Source organism: Spermophilus citellus (assembly GCF_964194105.1).
Source record: "Spermophilus citellus genome assembly, chromosome: 13".
Taxonomy (NCBI): Eukaryota; Metazoa; Chordata; class Mammalia; order Rodentia; family Sciuridae; genus Spermophilus; species Spermophilus citellus.
Window position 1 is genome coordinate 23,549,519 of NC_138193.1, and position 23,647 is coordinate 23,573,165.

A 23,647-nucleotide genomic window follows, 5' to 3' on the forward strand; every position below is an offset into this window, starting at 1 on the left:
TGTAATTACAGATAACAGCAAACTCACTGACCTTTTCCTCCCAATTTGGAACCTAACTATTAAAATAAATATCTTCATACAGAGTTATAATGTTAATATAAAAATCTGTTCCTTTTATTCTACATGTTAATGCATAAAAAACTGATTCTCATTTATAAGTAGTAAAACAATGAGCATATTTATTTTTAATGGAAACCCCCCCATAAAATCAAAAGTAGCATATAAATGCTCACTCATAAATAAAACAAACAAAAAACCATAGCACTCACAGGTAACAAAGCCTATCTGCTGACTGGTATCAGAACACAACATTAATGCAAATTCACAAAGCTTTGTTATAATACCTTTCCATATCACAAAACCTCAGCCAAATTGATTAGGCAAAAACTGTGAATCTGAGACTGATGTACCTTCACGCCCTTCTTCCTCTATGTTTAATACCATAGCAGAAAATTCTCCATTAATGATCTCCAGAAAGAAGACTGCAGGGCTGTTGTACAGCTCACAGGGATAACCTGCAAAAAAAGGCATTCCAACAACTCAACCCGATGGTCTTCGAAAGTAAAGAGGACTCACACAGTGTGAGACAGGTGAGACTAGGGAAGGCAGAATTATCATCTTCTCCCTCATTTTCATACATGCATACATACATATCCAACCAAATCTGGACTCTTTAGAACATATTACATTAGTTATTATCTACAATAAGTAATAAAATTTAATAAGCTTTGTAAATTTCCTGGAGTTTATCAATACTCCTTCATAAGACTAAGGCTAAGTCCAGGAAGGAAGTTTTGAAGGCCTGGGTGCATTGTATTCTGAGTTGATCCAGGAAATACTGGAATGGCAGTACTAATGACAACAAGATAGCTTTTCCACCTATTAAATTCATATTTCAAATTTATCATCTCTCAATCTGTCATAATTCCAAAGAGGAACAAATCCTTCAGAGTAGCATTCTGGAAAGAAAATGACCAGTACAGTACACGTGAACTCTTTCCTCCACTTGTAGTGGCATAAATCATCTAAACTTTGCCTGTGGTCTGATTCTTATCTCCTCTGGACTCCCCAGACCTATACATGCTTGAGTATTTTTTTAAATTTTTTTTTTTTAAAGAGAGAGCGAGAGAGAGAGAGAGAGATAATTTTTTAATTTTTTTTTAATTTTTTTATTTTTATTTTTTTTTTTTAGTTTTTGGCGGACACAACATCTTTGTTGCTATGTGGTGCTGTGGTGCTTTGTTGCTATGTGGTGCCAGTCAAGCACGCTACCCCTTGAGCCACATCCCCATCCCCCATGCTTGATTATTTTTAAAGGAGAGATATTAAACAAAAACAAATTTAAAAAGACAACTGTTTGGGGTCATAGAGAAGCATCTATGATCATACCCAAATATCTCTGAAGCAGATTGTATGAGCTGTTAAAAAAATCACATAATTTAATAAAAAATTCAAAGAATCAGACATCCCTGAAATATTGGTCTAATCAGATTTGGAATTAGCCATTCCATTGACTAATAGATCACTCACACCCACTTAAGTCCTAAATCTTGAGTCTAATGTTTCTAGAAAGTTAAGTAGCATCTCCATGAGCTCTCGTGAAGGCAGAGCAAGATTACATGTCATGGTAAAAACTAAAAAAGCAATATGTTATAGGTCTCAAAATAATAATATTGGGCCATTCTATAAATATTTAACTGACAGAATAACTGGATATAAATACAAGTAGTTAAATTTTGAACTTTCAGGGAAAGATCACTGTTATGGTTTGGATATGAATTTCCCCAAAGATTCATGTTGTTTTAATCAACTGTCACCAAAAGTCCTGAAAATAAAAACATAGAGGAGGAAAAGTTTATTTTGGCTCATGATTTCAGAGGTTCAGTCCACCATCAGTCAACTCCGTAGTGGTGGGCCCAGGGGAGATAGAACATCATGGTAGAGGGGCATGGAGTAGGAAAGCAGCTCAGGACATGATAATTAGGAATTAGGGAGAGAGGTTCACTCACCAGGAACAAAATATAAGCCCAAAATGTATGTCCTCAGTGACCTACTTCCTCTAGCCACCCCCTATTTGCCTGTAGTTATGATCCAGTTAATCTATAGCAGTGGATTAATCTATTGATCAGGTTATATCTCTCATAGTCTGATCAATTTACCTCTGAACATTCTTATGCCATCTCACACATGACCTATTGGGGAAAACCTCATATTTAAACCACAACACTTGTGTTTAAGGCATGGTACACAATATAGCAATCTCATAAATTAATAACTTGAATGGACTACTGTGTGGTGGGAGGAATTAAGTCACTGGAAGTATGCCCTGGAAGAATTTATCATGCTCCTGATCTCCTCTCGCCTCCCTCCCTCCCTCCCTCCCCCTCCCTCTCTCTCTCTGTCTTTGTCTCTCTGTCTCTCTCTCTCTACCTCTATCTCTCCCTCCCTCTCTCCTTGCTGGCAAGAGTTGAACAGTTTCCAGCACTACACCTTTCTGCCATGATGTTTCTCACCAAAGGCCCAAAGAAATGAAGCTTAGTTCTCACCTAAGACCAAAAGCAATGCGTAGAGCTGTATTGGAGTCAAACCTCCAAAACCATGAGCCAAAATAAATCTTTCCTCCTCTAAGTTACTGTTCTCAATTATTGATCATAACAATGAAGAGTTGATTAACAAGAAGTGGGGTCATTGCTGTGACTATACCTGACCATGTGCTTCAGAAGCTTTTGAAAATGATTTGTGGGAGGAATTTGGAAAAATGTGGAGATACAAGATAAAGAAGCTTTGGAATGTTGTAAGCAGAGGTTAATGGACAATTATGGTGTGATCTCAGATGACCAGAATATCAACAGGAATGTGGACAGTAAAGATTATGTTCATGAGATTTCAGATAGTAATGAGGACTGTTTTGGGAACTGGAAGTGGTATATTCTGACAAAAAAGTTGTTTCCATTTTGTTCATGTCCCAACACTCTCTGAGGCTGAATTTAAAGATGATGAACTAAGTAATGTACTGGAGGAAATTTTAAGGCAACAAATCATTGGGACTGTGGCATAGTCATTGCTAGTAGCTTTTAGCCATATTTTTAGTGAGAAATGGCAACAACAAGCAGAATACAAACATTTAAAAATTTTCTGTTTGGCCAGAAAAACACTTGTAAAACTGCAAATAAGGAAGGTGTGGTTGATGAAGAAATCAGAGCCTTTAAAGAGAAACTAATGTTTCATGGAGAAAAAAAGGAAAGATGTTTAAAGGTGTAAAAATGATAACTAGTTTGAAAGACTCTGCTTTAAGAAGAGAGTCCAGGGTTATATTGCAGGCACAGGGCCACCTAGAAACTTGTCCTGCCAGGACTCATTTCACTGTCCAAGCACTCAGTAGCTACTCCAGCTATTGTTCGAGCAGACCCAGCTACTGTTCCTACAGGCAGTGGGCCTTGGTGTCATCTGTGTTGTGCCAGTTTTAAATAATGCAGAATTCTGAATTAGGGGGTTCATGAAAGTTTTTACCCAGATTTCAAAGGAAGGCCTGGGAGATAGGAATTTGTGTCAAGGTTGCAGTCTCTGCAGGCAGCCCCTGAGAGTGTGATGTGAGATTCTGAGAGAGGAAGCTAAATCAGTAATGGAGTTGCCAGGACTAAGAGATGCCATGAACCATGGAATGTCTGCTGAGGAAGGATATATGCAATGAACAAGGCTTTTTTGGAGGCTGTTTATCCCCTTTTGGAATGGAAATGTCTACTCTGTTCCATTGTAATATTAGAAACATGTAACTTACCTATTATTATGTATATGGGCCCACAGCTAAGGTGTTACCATGTGTCTCACAGAATACTTTGGATTTAGAGTTTTGAGAAATGTTGGAATTGTTAAAGACTAGAGGAAATTGTAGGATTGAATGCATTTTGCATTATGAGATGGACATGAGCCTTTTGGGGTTGGGGCAGAATATTATGGTTTGGATATAAAGTATACACTTTAAATACTTAAATACTAAAGAATTTAAGATTCGTTCTCCAATGTACAGAGATGGAGCTTTTAAGAAATTATTTGATTATGAGGGCTCTAACTTCCTCAGGAAACTAATTCATTTCATGGGATAATAATTAGAATAGATTACTTAGAAGTGGGACCTAATTTGAAAAAATAGGTCACTGGGTTCATGCCCTAGGAGGATTTATTTTGTCCCTAACCCATTTCCTCTCCTTTCCTCTCCCCTCCCCACCTTTCCTTCTCATTCTTTCCCTCCTCTTTCTCCCCTTATTCTTTTTCTTCTCTCTCTCTCCCTGTCCTTCCCTCCCTCTTTTCCTTCCTCCCTCCCGCTCCCTCCCTCACCACCCCCCCCATTTCCCTCCACCACACCCTTACACCATTTTTCTGCCTCACCTCAGGCCCAAAGCAATGAAGCCAGTAGACTTTGGACTGAAACATCTGAAACTTGAAGCCAAAAACCGTCATACTTTTTGTAATTAGTTTTTCTCAGATATGTGTTATAGGAATGAACAGCTAACCCACACAGTCACTGGGAAGCAGAATAGCCATAGGACCAGTACAAACACTCTCACACACATATGCTGCCATATGAAGAAAATGTTTGGCAACAAAGTGACCAAGGATGTTTTAGAGTGGTAGAACCTGAGGTAAATTTATACAAAGATCAAACAGCACTCCCATCAATACCTCTGTTCTCTCCCAGAATTCCAAGAATGAAGGATCTAGTGCATGAAAAAGTCAACCAAACCTGCTGATGCAAAATATTCCAAAGCCTTCTGTGCAGGACCTTGGTACAATAGTTTTCCTGAGGCCAATAAGGTGAGGCTGTCAAACAGCTTGAAGATGGAATACCGAGGGTGATTAATGGTAAAGATGATTGTTGGTCCCTGCTCAGAAATCCTAAGTCAAAAGAGGGAAGATAATGAATCATTACACATCTGAACCTTGCCCTTCCTAATAAAACAGTTTATTCTTACCACTAAAACAAGAGTTCGAAGTTCAACTTCATTTTCTCTTATAGTCTTATCACCTAATCTTATGTTACCTACATGACATCTGGGGAATCTAAATTCAATATTTTTTTTATATATTTTTCTACTTGTAGTTGGACATCATACCTTTATTTATGTATCTTTTGGGTTTCTTTTTTTAGTTGTTGATAGACCTTTATTTTTTAATACATGGTGCTGATGATTTAACCCAGTGTCTCATTTATGCCAGGCAAGTGTGCTATCCCTGAGCCACAGACTCATTCCTAATTCAATGTTTTTATTAGTACTAAATTGTTAGAAATTCACTTTAATATGCAATTTAAAAATTAAACATGTCATCATTCTTTATTATTTCAACAACACTGCAACTCAAAAAAAATTCATGATGGGCTGGAGATATAGCTCATCAAAAGTGCTTTCCTAGCATATGTAAGACCCTGGGTTTCATACCCAGATATGCAAAAAAAATCATGATTTTTGTGCACCTTAGTAATTATTATGAAAAAGTAGTAATTATTATGGGCTTTGTATCTTTAATAATAACAAATAAGGGAATTTTTTATTTGCTTATTTTGAAAGAATTGTTCATATACATTATTAATATTCTTTGTGTTCTAAACAGGATTTAACTAGGCAGCATTTATAGTCATTTTTTTCCTTGGAAGAATTTTGCAGTGTTTATAAGTACCATAACAGCAATTAAAATACATAATCAAGATAAATAAAAAAGATGATTCTTACCAAGAAAAATAAAAAATAAAAACATTAGGCTTCTGAAAAGATGGTATATCGACAGTCTAGAAACTACTATAATGCTTATTAAAAATACAGATGCCTAGACAGTCCTCCTAGACACTGAATTAGAATTTCTGAGGATGATACAGGGAGTCCATATTATTAACAAGCTGTCCAGGCAACCTACAAGTATAATCAAGTTTGAGAAGTAGTAATAGAGTAAATATTAAGACAACAGTCTGGGCTAGGGATGTGGCTCAAGCAGTAGGTAACACACTTGCCTGGCATGCGCGGGGCTCTGGGTTCGATCCTCAGCACCATAAAAAAACAAAATAAAGATGTTGTGTTCACCGAAAACTGAAAAATTAATACTAAAAAATTCTCTCTTTCTCTTCTCTCTCTCCTTAAAAAAAAAGACAATAGTCATACAAATAATTCTCATTGATGATTTGTCTTCTATCGCTTTAGGATTAGTTTTCCTTTTCTCTACCTTGATAAAACAGTGAACATTCTGAAGTATGTACTATGAGATTGCTAAATGCTTTAGAAATTACTTCATTTTAATTTTCACACTACTGTCATAAGGTAGTTTCAATATTATAATTTCATAACTTTTAACAGGAAAAGCTTAAAAGTTAAGCGAATACCCACTAAGTCACAGTTATGAAGAAGTAAGGCTATGATTCTATCTCTGGTTTAATTTGTGGTAGAAATAGTATTAAAAGGCCATTTCACATGAGTTATTACTATGGATGCAAAAAATAAAGGTAAAAATGTTCAAAGTAGATATTTAAAATGTTTATGAGCCAGGTGTGGTGGTATGTGACTGTAATCTCAGCTAGGCAGGAGGTTGAGGCAGGAAGATTTCAAGTCTGAAGTTAGCCTAAGCCACTTGGTGTACCTCTGTCCCAAAATAAGAAGTAAGAAGGTCACAGGATCAGTGGTAGAGCACACTGAGGTTCAATCCTGAGAGCAACAACAACAACAACAGCAACAACAAAAAACTTTAGAAGACCCACTTCAATCTACAAATTTGATTAGTTTCTAGTATAGTTTAGTGCCCAAGGGTGCTCTGCCCCAAAGAGATTTGGGCAAGAAGACCAAAAATTTCAATAGAATGTGGAATAGATATAGCTAAGGGTTCCTTGTAAAGGCTAACAACCTAGGCTAAAGATGATACAAGTGGAACATCAAAAGGACCAACAGGACTCAGCTAAGAAAAGGATACTCCTGCTCAAAGAAACTCAGTGTTACAAAGCAAGAGGTGTGTTTATATATATCTGAGAGACGGTGACTTGGTATTAAATGAATAAGGTAACTAAAGAGACTATAAAAAGAGAACGACAAGCCTAAGATTGGCCCTTCTCTCAGAAACTGGAACTGTATTCAGCAGACATCATTGAGCTGGTAGACATCTAGAAGCAGGAAGCAGAATTGTATGAGAGCCCTGCTTCTCAAAGTGTGATTGGATGGGCAGTGGCATTAGTATCAGTATCGACTCTTAGAGTCCTCTAGGGAAAATCCTGGGCTCCACCTCAGACTTAAAGAAACAGAATCTACATTTTAATCAGACCCTAAGTGATGACTGTGCATAGTAGGGCTTGATCTCTGCAAGAGGCAGGATGCTTGAATGCTACCCAGTAAAAAAAAAATATAAAGGAAATAGTCACAATATTCTGTATCAATTCATCATTGTCTAATGAACACTGTCAGCAGAGCTGTAGATAATAAAAAATTTCCTGGGTATGTTCTATAAAGGTACCCAAACTCCAGGCCCATAACCTGGCATCTTCATTTATACGTATGTTGACATCTAGAGCATAAGATATTTAAAGAAACAGCCATCTTTGCATCGTCCTGTTTTTTCTCTCCTATCAGAAACTTTCTTACGAGTGTGTGGCCATCAGAGAAAGCAAGGTAAGTACTAGGGGAATCCATAAAAGTGGTGTGTCAGGCACCTTAAAGTATGAAGTAGAGGGGTTTCCAGAGGTAGGAGACAAAGATATAGCCCAGAGCAAGTGGCAGACAGGTTGCATTAAACAATTAAATCATAGACAGACCAAGTAAGTAAATATATTAAAATAAAAGGAGTCACATCTCTCATGGTCTGAAGTGACTTGCAAAGATTGAAAGGGAAAGAACTAAAAATGACACAGAGGTATTGGACTGGAAATAAAAATAATAATATGAACTCATGGGTATCTAAATATATACTCTTATAAATAGCAATAATTATAGAAGTATGTTTACATATTTTTTAATAATATACATACATATATACACAGAGAGAGAGAGACGGAGAGAGAGACAGAGAGAGAGAGAGAGACAGAGAGAGAGAGAGAAACAAGGACTGAAAATATTGCTCAGGTGTAGAGTAAGTGCTTAGCAAATATGAGGCCATGGGTAGGAACCCTGCCACAAACACAGTAAAAACCCCACTACACACACACACACACACACACACACACACACACACACATCTGTATACACACACATAAAATTCATCCAGGACCAATGTTTCCAAATAAAATAGAATATATTTCCATATTTTATATAAACACATACAGTAGGCCTAGGTACACCTACTGAAGATCTAAAAGCAAAGCCACTCCAATAGCAGTGAGCACAATAGCAACAACATTTTGGTTTCTTAATATTAATTAAACCAGAACAAACCACATCCATCCACAAATAGCTAACTCAGGAAAAGTGCAACATAAACATGGAACATCACAGTGACTACAAAGTAAAGAAATGATGGAAGAATGATCAGGGAGAGGTCAAAAGTACACACAGACAATTGAAAAGCTATCCCCTAGTCAAATCAGGATCAATTTAATCATTAAAACAGTGAAGAAAAGCAGATTCCAATCCATTGCATCACACAGAAAATCAACAGGGGAAAAACTCTTCCTTAGATAAAATGTCAACAATTATGTGTTAGGCAACTACCACAAGAACAGGAGTTATTAGCTTATGCTAAAATTGGTGGGTGAGACTTGAGGAGGAACACAATCTTGGTATAATAGCCAATTATCTTCCCAGAAAAAAAATACTAATCTTCTCTAAAGAAGAAAAGTACTTTCCCTGCAGAGAAGCCCAGCAGACCCCAACATGATCAAATGAGGGAAGTTCACACCACCTATGAGACCGGAATCTGCTCATGGAACATAGGGATGGACTCAGTAGAGGGTCACCCCATGAAATCCACCAAGACTTGCAAGGGCGTGACGGACAGGAAATGACTGTGGAACTCACACAGATTATCAAAACCAACCAAAACAGGAAAGCCAGAAAAGACATGTTTCAGTGAAGAATCCCAAGGCACTACAGGAAACAGACACTGCAGGGGAAGCTGGTGACATGTGACTAGAGTCTAAGCACTGGATGGTTGTGAAGCCACCACTGTCAACTTCCTTACCTGAAGGCTGGTGTAGTGGAATGTCCTTGCCTTTTGGAATTTACACTAGGGAGAATTTACCAGAGATGGAGCGTGCGGTCAGAAAAAAACTTACACAGGTGGAACACAGATGAAGGAAGAGGGGAGCAAATGCAGTAAAATAGAAGTTAGGGAATTCAGGTGAGGGAACTGGGAATTTTTTTTCTTTAAACTTTTCTTGGAACTTTCATGTCAGTTTGAAATAATTTTTTATAATTTTAAAGAAGATGTTCAGAAATTAATGTTAAAAATTTCTCCTATTACATTCCTGCCAGTCTCCTTTCTTGATAGAAATGAATGACTTTTTTCCCCATTGTTCTATTTTCCAGACCCCCACTTAGGAGTCATAGCAGGCCAAGTCCATTTCCTAAGCTGATCCAGTTGGTTCCACCTTAAAAAAAAGACCCAGAACCCATGCTTTTCTTACCACCTGACCACCAGCATCCTAGGACAGGGCCTACTTCAGCAGCTATTTCTTGGTGTCCTACATTCACCTTGCCTCATTGTGCAGTCAATGCTGACAACTCTCAAAATGTCCCTGGACCTTAGCAGCACAAAATATGTCTCACAGGGGCCAATGAGGTCTATGTAATCTGTCCCAAGCCCAACTTTACTTTACATCATTTCTAATTGGCTGAATTGTGGCCTCTCCAAAACTGATATGTAAAAGTCCTAACACCCAGCACCTCAGAATGTGGCTACCTCTGGAGAGTCTTTAAAGAAGTCCCTAAGATTAAAGAAGGTCATTAAGTGGTGACTCATCTAACTGTGTCTATTGAAGGATCCAAGAAGAAACAACTTGTAGACACTTGATCTCAACTTCCAGTTTTCAGAGCTGGAAGAAAAGTAGTATCTGTTATTCAGCCCCCAGCCTGTGGTCTTGTTATTAGAGTCTAGCAGCCAACCTGCACTGGGTTCTGTCCCTCTGGCCTCTCTGATGCTCCACACACATCAAGCATCAAGCATGCTGTGCCTCAGGGCTATTGGTTGCTCCTTCCAACCAGAACTCTCTGCTGACAGAAAGAGCAGGATTCACTCTGTCACAGGTCTCTCGTCACATACTTGTGGTCCTCCATGACTATCCTGTTTTTGAAAACAATTCCTCACTCCCTTCATGGCCTTTCTTCCCCAAGTTGTTCATTCATTTTTCTTAGTAACACTTCTTTGCTCCTTGACTATTTCTCTTTAAGAAGAAAGGAAAGAATTTTGCTCTTCACTTCTGAAACCCTGGCACACTGAACCCCTGGTACATAGAAGTGATCCAATTGTAAATAAATAAAAGAACAGTGTTCCTACAGTATTTACCTTTTCAGGAGCAAAAGTACAGTATTTGCTGTGCTTATATGCAAACCAGTTGTTGGTCGATCCAAGAACAAGATGGGAGGATCAGCAATCAGCTCCATTGCTATACTGGTCCCTTTTTTCTCTCCTCTAGATAAAACCTAAAACACAGATTATTACATTATCAACAAGAACCACTATGGTCACCACCATAGTGAATTAACTTAATTCGGTGGTTAACTTCAGTCCTACAAGATACTCTTTCTCTATTACCCTCATTATTCTGAACAAGAAAAAAATGGACACCTGAAAGAAGAAGGAGGTCTCTATTTGAACAGATAAGTACCTGAAGGCTAAGGACAGAGGATCCAAGTGGCTGGACCTGATATGAATCTCATACTTTTAACATTCTGTATATTCCTCTCCAAGTCAAATGTTTAAAGACAGTGAGTAACAAAACTAAAAGATATGGACCTGACACAGTGAAACCACAGTCTAAAACAGGAGATAAAGCTAGGAGATGAAAAAGGAAAACACCTTAAGTATTCTATTAGTCTTCTAACAACAACCCCCTTCCCCCCCACACACACACTTCATTGCTTCTGACAAAAGTCCCTGAGTGGACTTATAAGAAAAGGGTACACTTGAAGCCAGGAGAGCTCTCGTTCTACTATACCACATAAGCACATTTTATTCCCATAAGATTTTCTAAAGTGATACCATCTACACCCTAACTCAATACAGAATTCCCAATCAATCATTTCAGATAAAAGCAGGAGGTGGGATAGTCTGCAGGTACCTGGTTCAAACTTTTCAACCAGTCAATATTATTGTGTGTGCTGAGAGGACTAGAATAGTTCTGGGGAGAAAGGCAGTAGGGAACAATTCTCAAATGAAGAGTTTCCAAGAGAAATAATCAAACGCAACTCATAGCCCTTGATTGGGAACTTTTAATAACTGAGCTTTAAAAAGACATCTGAAGACAATTTGGGAAATGTGGATGAATATGGTTTGACATAGTTGATGATATGAGGATATGATGTTACTCTTCATTTTGTTAGTTGGTAATGGCTTTGTGGTAAGGTAGGCAAATGTCCTTTTTTCCAAATGCATATAAGTATTTTGGGGTGAAATATCATACAAATTTGTATAAAATAGTTCCGTAAGACAGAGTTATAATAATTATGAGAGATGTTAACAACTGAGAAATCAAGGTGAACAGTACTAGTAATTATATTAATTTCCATATAATTAACATAATAATAGATACATACTAAACATAATGTATAATATATAAATAATACAATGTACATATAATATATAACTATTATATTAATTACCCCAAATCACATCATTATAGTAATCAGACCATCTTCTCTAGATTTCTGTTATGTTCAAAATATCATTAAAACTAAAAATATATAAAATTATTTGATACTATTAGATTATGTTAATTATAAGAAATCAAAAACAGCCTTTACATATGTTCCCCAGAAATCCAAGAAAGTAACTAAGGACAATGAGTGCTTAATGGTAAAGAACAGAGCTAAAAAAAAAAGTACCAAACTGGAATGAGAAGATCAAATAAATAAAGAGAGCCAAGGAAAAGAAAATCAATACTCAGTAATAAAAAATAAGTAGCATCACAGGACTATTTTTCTAAATAAAACACTTCACATAAAGCCTATCAGCAAGTATAATAGGAAGCAGCAGCCAATAGGATGTTCCACCCACATTCTTCATTTTTTTAGGAGGGAAGATCAGGGGCTTCATTCAAAGACACTATATTCTAAAAAACTCATTATCACATACAGCTCCAAATATCTGCTCAGCAAACCCTCCATGTGGAGCAGTATCATTCTCTCCATGATCCTGCAAACCCACAAAAGTTTGAGTTACTTAGTCCATTCTATTACTCTTGCCCACAAACATACTTCTCAAACTTAAGAGCATGGTAGATGAGTCTGGAAATAAATACTGGCAGAAAAAAAAATGGGAATGAGGAGAGGATGAGAAAAAAAAACTGCCAAAGATAAGCTATAGAAAAAATTAGTAGCAGTGCAAATTAGAAGTCAGTCCTACTGTGATCAAATATAATTCTGGAAGTCAAATTACAGACAAGTTATATATACAAAGAAATAATACCTGGAACTTGTCATTTATCAATTTCAGAAATATGCCTCGAAAAAGCCATGAAACAAAGGTCCCAGGAAGAACAGAAGGTAATGGCAGTGAAAGTCAGGAAGAGAAAAACAGGAAGAAGAAAAGTTAGTGCAAAGACATCAAATGAGCCCTGACTACAGCAATGAGACCACACTCCACTCCAGGGATTCCACCATCTTTGAGATTGTTTCTCCAGCTTCATTTCCATCTTCATGGTAGCTATGTAGTCATTTTTTCTTATAATTACAGAAAACAGACACAGATGTCATAAGAAACTTCTGATTAAGGTCACACTGTCCACACAGGGAGGTCCGCTTTCCTGGCTACAATTCTACCAGTTTTTTTCACATTACCTTGGAATCAGCCACTTCACTTAGATCTAAATCCTCAATGACCTTGTTGATCCTCTCATTTTTTTCATGATTTGTCATAGTTGTTGGAAGCCGAAGAGCTGCTGAGAACTGCAAATTTTCTCTCACTGTCAGGGTGTTCATCAGGACATTATTCTGAAGGAAAATACAATTTTCATGAGACATACTGAGTCTTTTCTTAGACTATCCCTCTAGTATATGTAACTCAATAGATGAAAATAACAAACCCAAGGAAATGCTGTAGTTAATGCTGTGTTTTCAACTCTGGTAACTACAGAGACTCCATATACAGACAGCTGCAGAGCCCAGGGAGGAAGTTCAACACCCATCTGAACATCCAAGTGGAGCACAGGGAAATATGATATGACTACTGGCAGACACATTCAAATATGTTCTCAGGAAGGAAAAGAGGCAGGAGGGCAAAAACATCAGCAGACCCTTCTGAAAATGATAAAAGTAGAATTTATATCCATGTCCTACAGAGGTCATATTCCAGGTTGTCTCTGCCTTTCCATTTAACTCCACCCTCTTTCTAATAGGAAATTATGAGAAGCAGATGTAAGAAAAGTTGATTCTATGAGTATGTCACATAATCCACTGGAAGCACAATAAACTGCAAACCAAGGCACTTGCCTATACAGAAACACATGAAACCTAAAAGTAAACCAACTAATACTTACTTGAACCACATAACCTGAATGATATTTGAAATTGGCAGGTCGAGGTTCTCCATTGATCAAAACATCTCCAGATAATCCACTTGGGTCTTTCCTTGCAGCTAAAATGTTTAACAACCTACAAAAAGACAAACATGGTGAGGTTTTTTCTTCCCCTTCAATACAGGCCACCTCTCTCAGCTACTGTTAGTTCAAATTCTGTTCAAGCTATAAAATTAACTAATCAAGAGATATATGACTTAACTAAAACTTAGTACATGTGTGTTTGTGTGCTTCTGTGTGTGTGTGTATGTGTATGTGTGTTTACATTCAAATCCTCACCTTCCTTTTCATTTGTGCTATAAGAAAGCACAGAAATATAAAAGTAAGGCAAATTTGGCTTATCCTACATAGACCTCCCAAAGGACCCTCCTGTCCATCTGACATTGGTGGATCCAACCCAGGAAATGTGCTCTTTTATCTAAATGTGTCTTCAATTATTCCTATGTTCCATCTCCCCACATTTAATATTATTCCCTTCTTATTCTTCCTCATTAGCTCATAATAGGTTTGACAGGTGTACGTCAACCACTTTATGATGCTGTATTAATAAGACTGATAAAAGTTATTTCTAAAAGCACACTGAAACTACAAAAAGAAAGCTGACTTATAATTTCTGTTATACTCACAAAGACTTCTTTTGACCTTTGGGTACCATAATGGCATTGAGACCAGGTTTCATGATTCCACTGAAACACAAAAGCAAAAATGAGTAATTATTCCATTTTAAACAAAGTTCTATTAAATTAAGATCAATGTCAAATACACTTAAGGAAATTTTATGAAATTGCATCAGATTCTCATTAACATCTCTTAATTATTTTTTTCTAAAAAGAAGCAGGAAATTTCTTACTGAAAATAGGTATATTCTGACTGAACAGAACTTAGTTACATTCCTACCTGTGATTTTATGCTCACATAGTGTGTCAATCATTTATATTAGACTTGCCCTTCCCCTTTCTTTCTTAATAGGAATATAATGGATGTCCTGGGAGTAGGGCAACAGACACCAGCATCTGAGAATACAGGATGGGAAGCAGTGAGACAGTAGAGGGGAAAAGTTGTAGGCTGTGAAGAAGCTTATATGAGAAAATAAAAGAACTGAACAAATCAGTAATTACATTAAGACTATGAAGAGGCATTTTTTCACTGTTTTTAAATAGACTTCTTAAAAAATACATTTTTAAACGTGGAAAATGTGTGAAGAATCTACAGTGCTAGATTGGAATTGGTGCATTAATTAGAAGTAATAGGTTTTAATCTACACAATAGTTATAGAAGAGTATAGATGGAAGGGTGCTGAGGAACCATCTGCCATCCACCACTCCACTTACCCCTCCTGGACAGAACCACAACCTCATGCACTTGCATAAGGGATTCAGTTTTATTTTTTTAAGCAAAGTTATATATATATATATATATATATATACACACACACACACACACACACACACACACACACACACACATACACACACATGTGTGTGTGTGTGTGTGTGTGTGTACGCATGTTCATGCATACATATATTCTCTAGGCATGTCCACTGAGGTGGTTTAATTCTAATGACACATGAATAGCAATGAGCATTCTAAACACTCAGATGATGGTTTATAAATACCATTCTCCACAATTCCACAGAATGAACATCAGCTGATTCTGGCCTAGGGTCAGTGGACAGTTTAGATTTTTTTTTTTTTGTAATAGGATTAAACCTAGGGACTCATAGATGATAAACAAGCACTCTATAATTGAGCTACAGCTTCAGCCTTTTTAAAGTTTTACTTTGATACAGGGTCTTTCTAAATTGCCCAGTCTGGACTTGAATTGTGATTCTGCTGTTTTGGTGTCCTGAATAACTAGGATTACAGGTATATGCCTCAACCTCAAAAGTGTATGGAACTTCTAGCTATAACAAGAAAATACTCAAAGAATGAAAGAATAAGTCAAAACAGTGAAGGAGGAAGGGGACTCAAATTGAACGGTCTCCCACTGACTAAGTTCAGACCAACAGAAGTATCAAGACAAATAACAATAATAATACATTACCACTAAGTGTTATTGAAAGAGGAATCCTTGACTATTGTCAATAGAGTAAATTAAAGAGGAAATGGTAACCTGAAGTTTTTCCTCTTAGTTTCATGCAAATTATGAGATAATGGAAATAAATCACCCTTTGGTAACTATCATATTTTCTGATCTAGACAGGAGTCATGAATGGGAGCTGAAGCTGGTGAGTTGGAATATAATAAGGAGCAAGATTCTGGATTAATGTCAGAGCACCACCCTTCACAATAGTAATGAAGTGCAAAGAGGAAAATGGTGACACTGTGGTGAAATTTGGCAGACAGATGCATGACCAGGTGATCAATTTTAACATCACCTGGAGTGGGATGGAATTAGAAGGTACCAGTCTGGATGAGCCTGAAGAAACATTATGTGGTGAGGATCACAGTGATGGGCAGCACTCAGAACCATTCCTGCCTTCATTCTGAGGATACCTGTCTCCACAGCTGCTGCCAGACAACAACTGAGTGATTACACAGGAGAGGGTCCTTCTTTCTAGAAAGTAAAGCTGAAAAAGCTAGGGATAGAAAATCATCATGTGAACAGTCTGCTCTTAAATGATTCCCAAAAGACACTAGTAAAAATGAATGCAAAAAGAGACACAGTAGGGCCAGGAACAGTGGCATGTGCCTGTTATCCCAGTGGCTTGGGAGGTGGAGGCTGGAGGATGTCAAGTTCAAAGCCAGTTTCAGCAATTTAGTGAGGCACTAAGCAATTCAGTGAGACTCTGTCTCTAATAAAATACAACATAGGGCTAGGGATGTGGCTCAATGGTCAAGTGCCCCTGAGTTCATTCCCCAGTACCCCCCCCCAAGAAAGAGATACAGTGATGGCAATAAACAGTGGAATGTAAACAGGTAAGGAGTCTAGTGAAAGGATTATGTTCATGCAGGTTTATGTTTGAAATCATTTAAAAAATAATCATTAATCTGAAAATTTCCCAAAGAGAAGAATGAATTTTCCTCACCATTATACGAATATTCATAAATCTTCAGGAATGGATAATTTTTCCCACAGTTATTAAACATTGGTAAGGAAAAGTTCAAGCGCTGTGTATGAAGACAAACTAAGCTTAAGAGAAAGTTTTTCATGAGGTATGAAAATCTTTTCAATTCTCAAGGTCAAATTTGATTTAACTTCTTCTTACAAAAGGAAAGCAAAAAAGTATCCAATGGAAAATTGAGATTCTCACCACATTTCTTGGAATATACTTACTGTTTTGAACAGTGACTTGTGCTATCAAATACAAATAAAAAATAATATGAGTAACTCTTCCTCCATCCCATAGCCTACTAACCTGAAGTGAGCAGACAGGAGAAAGATCTGAAACACAACAACCAAAAATGGGTGTCCTTTCCCACAGATACTTACACCAGAAACACGAGAAACAACAGTCCCTGAAATTGTAAAAATTGAAAGAACTTCAAGATTTGACTGCACTTTTATTAGCCTAAGAGCACAAAACCATGACCCCTGTCCTTTGCTGAGAGGCACAACACTGAGCCTTAAGCCCAACAAGAAGTCTTGAGCAGAGGTGACACTTAGGGTATCCCATCACTAGTCTACTTGGAGGGAAAGATAATCTAGAGGTGTTTGGGAGTGTGGCTCAGTGGTAGCAAGATGGCTCACTGTGCACAAGGCCAAGGGCTTGATTCCCAACACCAAAGTGGGCAGGGGCAGGTAAATGTACCCTCACATAAAGAATGTATTTTATATGTATTTAGCCTACACATATTCAAATCAAATTACCTTTTACCTTTTTCAACACAAAATCTGAAAGTACCAACATTTTCTTGATTATCTCACAAAACTCTTATCAGCTTTTCATAAGTCAATTCTATCTAATCATTAATAAAGGATAAAAGCTTTAGATCCACTATTCCTCTTCTTATTCACCTGGTCAGGATTTCTTAACTAACATAAGAGAGACAAGAAGCAGGTATGACAGCAGGTATTACCAGAGAAGAGTTCCAATTCTGCACAGAGCCCCTGAGCTCAGCCCATGAAACCTCAGATCCTCACCATTTTTCTCTCAGGCACACCCCAATACTGTCTACCCAGCCCTGTCACTTCCTTGTCTTCTGAAGGATGTTAGGCACTACTGACAGTAAAGACCACAGATGCATACAAAATGTCAAGAAAACAGGTCAAACACCTGATTTTATATAGAGCTACAACCATACCAGGACTCTTATAACCACTTTCCCAGCCTTGGAGAGTCAGAAAAAGTTGCTTGTTTATACTAGGAGTAGTTATTTCCTCTAGTAAAAAAAAACAAAACAAAACAAACAAAAAACAAGAAACAAGTGTTGCCAGGGCAAATCCAAATTCATTTCCCCTCATGATTATCTCACAAAACTCTTGTCAGCTTTTTATTAGTCCATTCTATCTAATTATTAGAGGGAAGCACAGTTCTCTAGCAATCAGACAAACATTAACAACCCTAATGGCCAGCATCTGTGAGCTCATATAGATACAAGTAGCAAGAGGTTCCAAACTCACTGTCACTTTAATAATTAAATGACACATTAATTGCACAGTCATAAAAACAAACAAAACATGATGCAATTCATAAATTCTCTTCAAAGTTTAAACTACCTGATAACTGATCCAATCATATCAGCCCTTGTTTAGCCTAAAGGAAAGAAAGCATGCATCTATATCTCTACAAAACTTGTACTCAAATGCTCACAGCAGTCTATTGGTAGTAAGCAAAGCCTATATGTCAATAAAGTGAACTTTTAAAAAATTCATGCACATACCTGATATTTGATAGTATTTCTTTCTCAACCATTCTTCGTTGGAGCAGAGAGCCACTCTTCACTTGTACTCGATAGCAGATATTATGAAAACTCAACACAGCTCCTTGGGTAATTGTCTCCTGGTCACCAGCGATCATCTCAGGGAGGTCATTGGTGTGTCTTTGTAGCATTGGGATAACAACCTGGTCATTACTGGAAGACATCTTCAGAGGTTTTGCCTTTCTGTGGAGGGAAAAGTAATAGTAAGTTGATATTCCATATAAATGAGATTGTAAACTCTAGATACCAATTCATTGAAAACAAGATGGTTTTAAACTGCGCTGCAGTGAGTAAATTATTTTCCAATGAGCAGCCTGCATCACTATGATAAGAATAACATTAGAACCTAAAATGGGAGACAGATGAAACTTTAAATGGCTTGTACTCAAATTAGATGTCAGATAAATTACAATAAGCAAAATAGTTGAGTATGAAAATTACCTACAACTCATAACGAAGAAAAAAGACAAGTGAGCCAGGTAATTGGCAGATGCACACCTGTAAGCCCAGTGAATCTGAAGGCTGAGGCAGGAGGATTGCAATCTCAGAGGTTAACCTGGGCAAATTAGCAAGACCCTGTCTCAAAAGAAATGTAAATGTACCTCAGTGGTACAGAACCCTTGGGTTCAATTCCCAGTACTTAAAAAAAAAAAAAAAAAAAAAAAAAAAAAAAGGTAAGGACTGCTCCTGACTTCAAAAAGCATATTATGATACAGCTTCAGTTCAGGGACAGCCTACATGAGCATCATAATATCCCCTGTACTTTTTTTTTAATGTTGTAAGTGTTCATAGTGTTGTTACCAAAAAGGGCTTAGACAAGCAGACAGGGACAGGCGAATTCTCTGAATTTAAAGTCCAGACTTCACATATCTGGTTATTATGTACTTTCAGTCAAGTAAGAAGGTAAACTCCATTATTGTTTACAATGCAACAGATTTTATTACTAGGAAAACATTTAAATTCTAGGAAGATATCAAATTAAGTATAAAATGATTAAGTTAATTAAACCAATAGTTAAGCAGATCAAGACTTGAAAACAAAAACTGAAAAAAGAAATCAAAATTAAGAATTCAAGCCATAAGTGGTTGTGCATACCTACAGTCCTAGCTATATGATTAGGCTGAGGCAGGATCATCATGAATTCCAGGTAGCACTGGTAGTACAGTGAGACTCTGTCTCTTATAAGAAAAATAAGGGGGTGTAGCATAGTGGTAGAGTGCATGTTTGAGACCATGGGTTTGACCCCACTACAGGGGGAAAAAACATTAAGCATTCAATAGTTGAGTTTAGGTACAGTTTAAACAATGACAATGGAAGAGAATTAGTATAGTTTACTGAATTGAAGAGAATTAATAAACTTTAGTTTTCTGAATTGAAGAGAATTACATAAAAGAGGATAAGGAACAGAGGGCATGATAGGAAGAGTCTGATCTATATGTAACTAGAGATGTGGGAGAGGAGGGAAACATGAAGCAGCATCAGTCATTAAAGAAATACTGGCCATAGTTTGGAGGTTGAAGCAGGCAGACTGCATGTAAGGGCAAGACCACAATTTTAAGTTTAATATGTTGGAGGCAAAAGCAACTTCAGAATCCATATGAAAGATCTTTGTCATTCCCATCCCTTGACCTTCTCTCCTCAAATGATCTTGTCCTTCCGACTCTGCTTCACTATGCCTATTTCTGGTCCCCCTTGTCTAAATAATATCACATCAGTACCACTAAACAAAGAACTGGTAACTCTGGTCCCCTTTGTTTTCCAGTATAGTTATAATGATTAAAATTCCTTTGCTGCTTTTTGAGATTACTTTTTCTGCCAGTTTTTAGAGACTAGTGGCTGGACCTAAGTTTCTGGGACTCCACCACATTGGACCTCTCTCTGGCCTAGGACTTCAGAAACAACACTTAAAGCAAGCAAAATTATGACAAGCCATTTCAAGAAGTACAATTAGAACATGCACTGTTGCATGCATTATGGAAACACTGAGAGGGCTCTTCCATTGCCAATCCTCAGTCTCCTCTGCATCCTTGTGTGACATACACGAAAGACACAGCCCTCAAAAGTAAATGCCAGGTAAAGCTTCTCTGAAGAGACACAATGTTATCCCCTTTATTGTCACTAAACTGTGTGACAGACCATTCTGTTTTCATTATGGCCTCCTTGGTGTAACTTTATTAAGTGCAGAGGGCCCTTGGGTCAGCCCATGTCCATTGTAATGTGCTCCCTCATGGCAGCTTTCTGCTCTAGGTTGTGTATGATTTTGTAAACATCATATTTATGCTCAGGTCAAATGCTTCAAGGATGCTTAATGACAATAAATGCAGAAACAGATTTTGCATGCTTGTGTAATTTAATACACCTTGTTTCAAAAAGAATATGTTTCCTAAGAGAATTCCTGTATAATTCCCAGGACCTGGAATAAAGATGCCCAATATACATTTGTTACTATGAATCTCTATACATTTCTGAAAAAATAATCAGCAATTACATTTCCATTATTAGGTAAGAAAATAAAACAAGGTACTATTATAGATACACACACAAGCTGATATATTTACAACTTATTTTTTTTGTCATATATTTGAACACTTTTAGCATTATTTTTATATGTATTGTAAAAGGCTGGTTAATTTTTAAAGTTAATTATTAAAACTTAACCACTCACAGAAAAATTACAAAAGGAAATTCAATAATTCTTTTACAAACCACCCAAACTTGGAGTTAAACTTCATTTCCTGTGAATAAAAAAAAGACCCAATATATCAGTCAATGCCTTTAAAATATGTATGTGAACAAAATTCTCCTACACCTTTAAGAACTCCTATGCTCAGTAAATTTATGTCCATTCAATATCAATTCCATTTATCTTCACACACTTGGAGACAGGTAAGGATTTTACCTTAACCAACCTTCAAAAACCTACTATAATCAACTGCTCCACTACATCATTTTCTGAAAATCCATTCTGAATCGTCAGTTTGTATTTCATAGTCATTTTCAAATGAAACTGCCAGGTTCTGCACATATAATAAGGACTTAAGACTCTCCACTTGAGCCTACGAATATCCAGTTGGCAAGTAAAAGAAGGATTAAAATCTTGGAATCTCTGGATCCATGTTACATCTGTCTCCTTTACTCTCAGTCACCTTGGATTCTGGAAATGACAGACCTGACCAATAAACCCCTTGTGATGAGTGGAAACTACCCCCGCACACACCACACAAAACACACATACACATACAACTAGGAAATACCAGCTTTCTTATCTCCAACAGGTTCCCACCAGACCAATTGTGAGAATGATCATTCATGCCATAGTTTGACAAAAGCTGCCTGACTATGGATACTTCTATGTAGTTCCCCTTGTCTTAATAATCTAGACGTTCATATCAATGCCCCCAAATACAGGGTCTGGAAACACTGGTCTACTTCCCAGTATACCTATACTGATTAAACTTCCTTTCCACTTTTCACCATTACTCTTTCATTTGATTTTGAGACAAGGGACAGAACTGATTTGCTCACTGCCCCCCACTCCACCCCCATTTCATCAGGCCTCTGGACTAGGACTGAACTCTGGTTAACAAAAACTCCCATCATCTCACTTGAGCAGCATGCTTGCTATTTTTTAACAAATCACAATATAAACCAACTTTCCTGCCAAACAAATTTGCCCAAGTTGTTTGTGCTCAGAGGCAGGGCAGTTAACAGGTCTTGACTCAAACATTGAGAGAAGTCAGCTGGATTCCAAACAGGTCCAAAGAAACAGCTTCCTCTTAATATGATGCCAATCATTTTCTGCTGTGCTGTTGAATTCCTGAAGAGCTTTCCCCAAATACCCCTGGCTCCTTTCCAGGCTGCCTCCTTCCTGCAGTCTGGGACCACCATAAAAAATATGACCCCTTAAAACTAAGAGCATAGAAATTCTGAGTGGGGAAATGAGACTGGCCCACCTCCCCTTTAAAGAGGGTCAAATGCTCCTCCGCAACAGGTACAAGTGAATAAACACAGAGACCCTTTCTTTTTTTCAAGGAACCAGCCTAACACTTCATCAGAGTCATGTCTCCCTCTGGCTCCCCAGACAGCCTACCTAAGTATTCACTTGGGGTTTTACCAGTGTAAAGTCCAGTGGGGGTTTGCGGGGCTCCCCATCCCCCAGAGTTCTGGGGACGTGGTCTGTGCAGATCCTGGACCACACCCACAGCCACCACAGAGACCTTCACAGGACCCGGTAGTCCCCAGTGAATCTGCTGTCCTGGGGTCCAGCACTCACCACTGGAGGCGCCTGGGAAGGTGGGGGCGGCCCAGCTCAGTCCTGCGGGTGGCAAGGAAGTGGTGTGGACGCAGCTTCGCCACACCGGGATCCCGCTTCAGGGCTGGGACGCAGGCGGCTGCCTCCCAAGAGGTGGCTCCCCAAGGCCCAGACAGTAAAAAGAAAGAGGAAGGGGTGGTGCCTCTACCAGGAAGCAGTAAGCAAGCATCAGGGGGCCTGAGAGCCCAGGTTCTGGGAGAGTGTCCCAAGGTAAGGAGAGGAAGCCCTGCTGGTTGAAATAAGCCCTCACAGGGAGGGAGGAAGGGGTGCTGTCATGCATGCTGCAGGGCTGACACTTGCTGTTGGCTACGTGGAACACCCCCCTCTTCTTCACCAGTACTTCTCATTGACTAATGTACAGAACTTTTCCTGAAACTTGGTGAGGAATACATCAAATTATTAGTTTAAACCTACTAATCCTTTGATTTATGTGTGGAACTTCAGTTTTACAGAGTTCCTGCTAATATTTGTCCTATTTTCTTTATTTCTTCTTTTGAGGCAATAAGGATCGAACACCAGGCTTTGAGAATCCTAGGCAAGCTGTCTAGCTCTGAGCAACATTTTCAGCCCTCTTTAAATTTTATTTTGAGATAGTAACTTGCTAAGTTGCCTACACTGGCCTAGAATTGCAATCCTACCTCAGCCTCCTGGCTAGTTGTGATCAATGGTAAGGGCCATGGTGGCCAGCTCAGTGTGTCCTTATTTTATGTCCACCATAGACTTGTTAGAATACATTCCAGCACAGAGCAAGCAAGGAATTTATGTTTCCTGTGCAAAGT

General features: G+C 38.0%; 1 protein-coding gene across 1 annotated transcript; it reads right to left on the reverse strand.

Annotated features, from left to right (window-relative positions):
• Positions 1–363: 363 nt before the first annotated feature.
• Positions 364–22,958, reverse strand: LOC308632481 (broad substrate specificity ATP-binding cassette transporter ABCG2-like; the record flags this gene model as incomplete). Its single annotated transcript, XM_081264575.1, has 8 exons — positions 22,830–22,958; positions 18,518–18,739; positions 14,320–14,379; positions 13,655–13,769; positions 12,957–13,109; positions 10,465–10,601; positions 4,742–4,893; positions 364–515 (listed from the first exon to the last, which is right to left on the reverse strand). Exons 2-8 carry the CDS (start codon positions 18,718–18,720, stop codon positions 364–366), a joined length of 972 nt encoding a protein of 323 aa, XP_081120701.1. The 5' UTR covers positions 18,721–18,739; positions 22,830–22,958.
• Between the last annotated feature and the right edge of the window lie 689 nt (positions 22,959–23,647).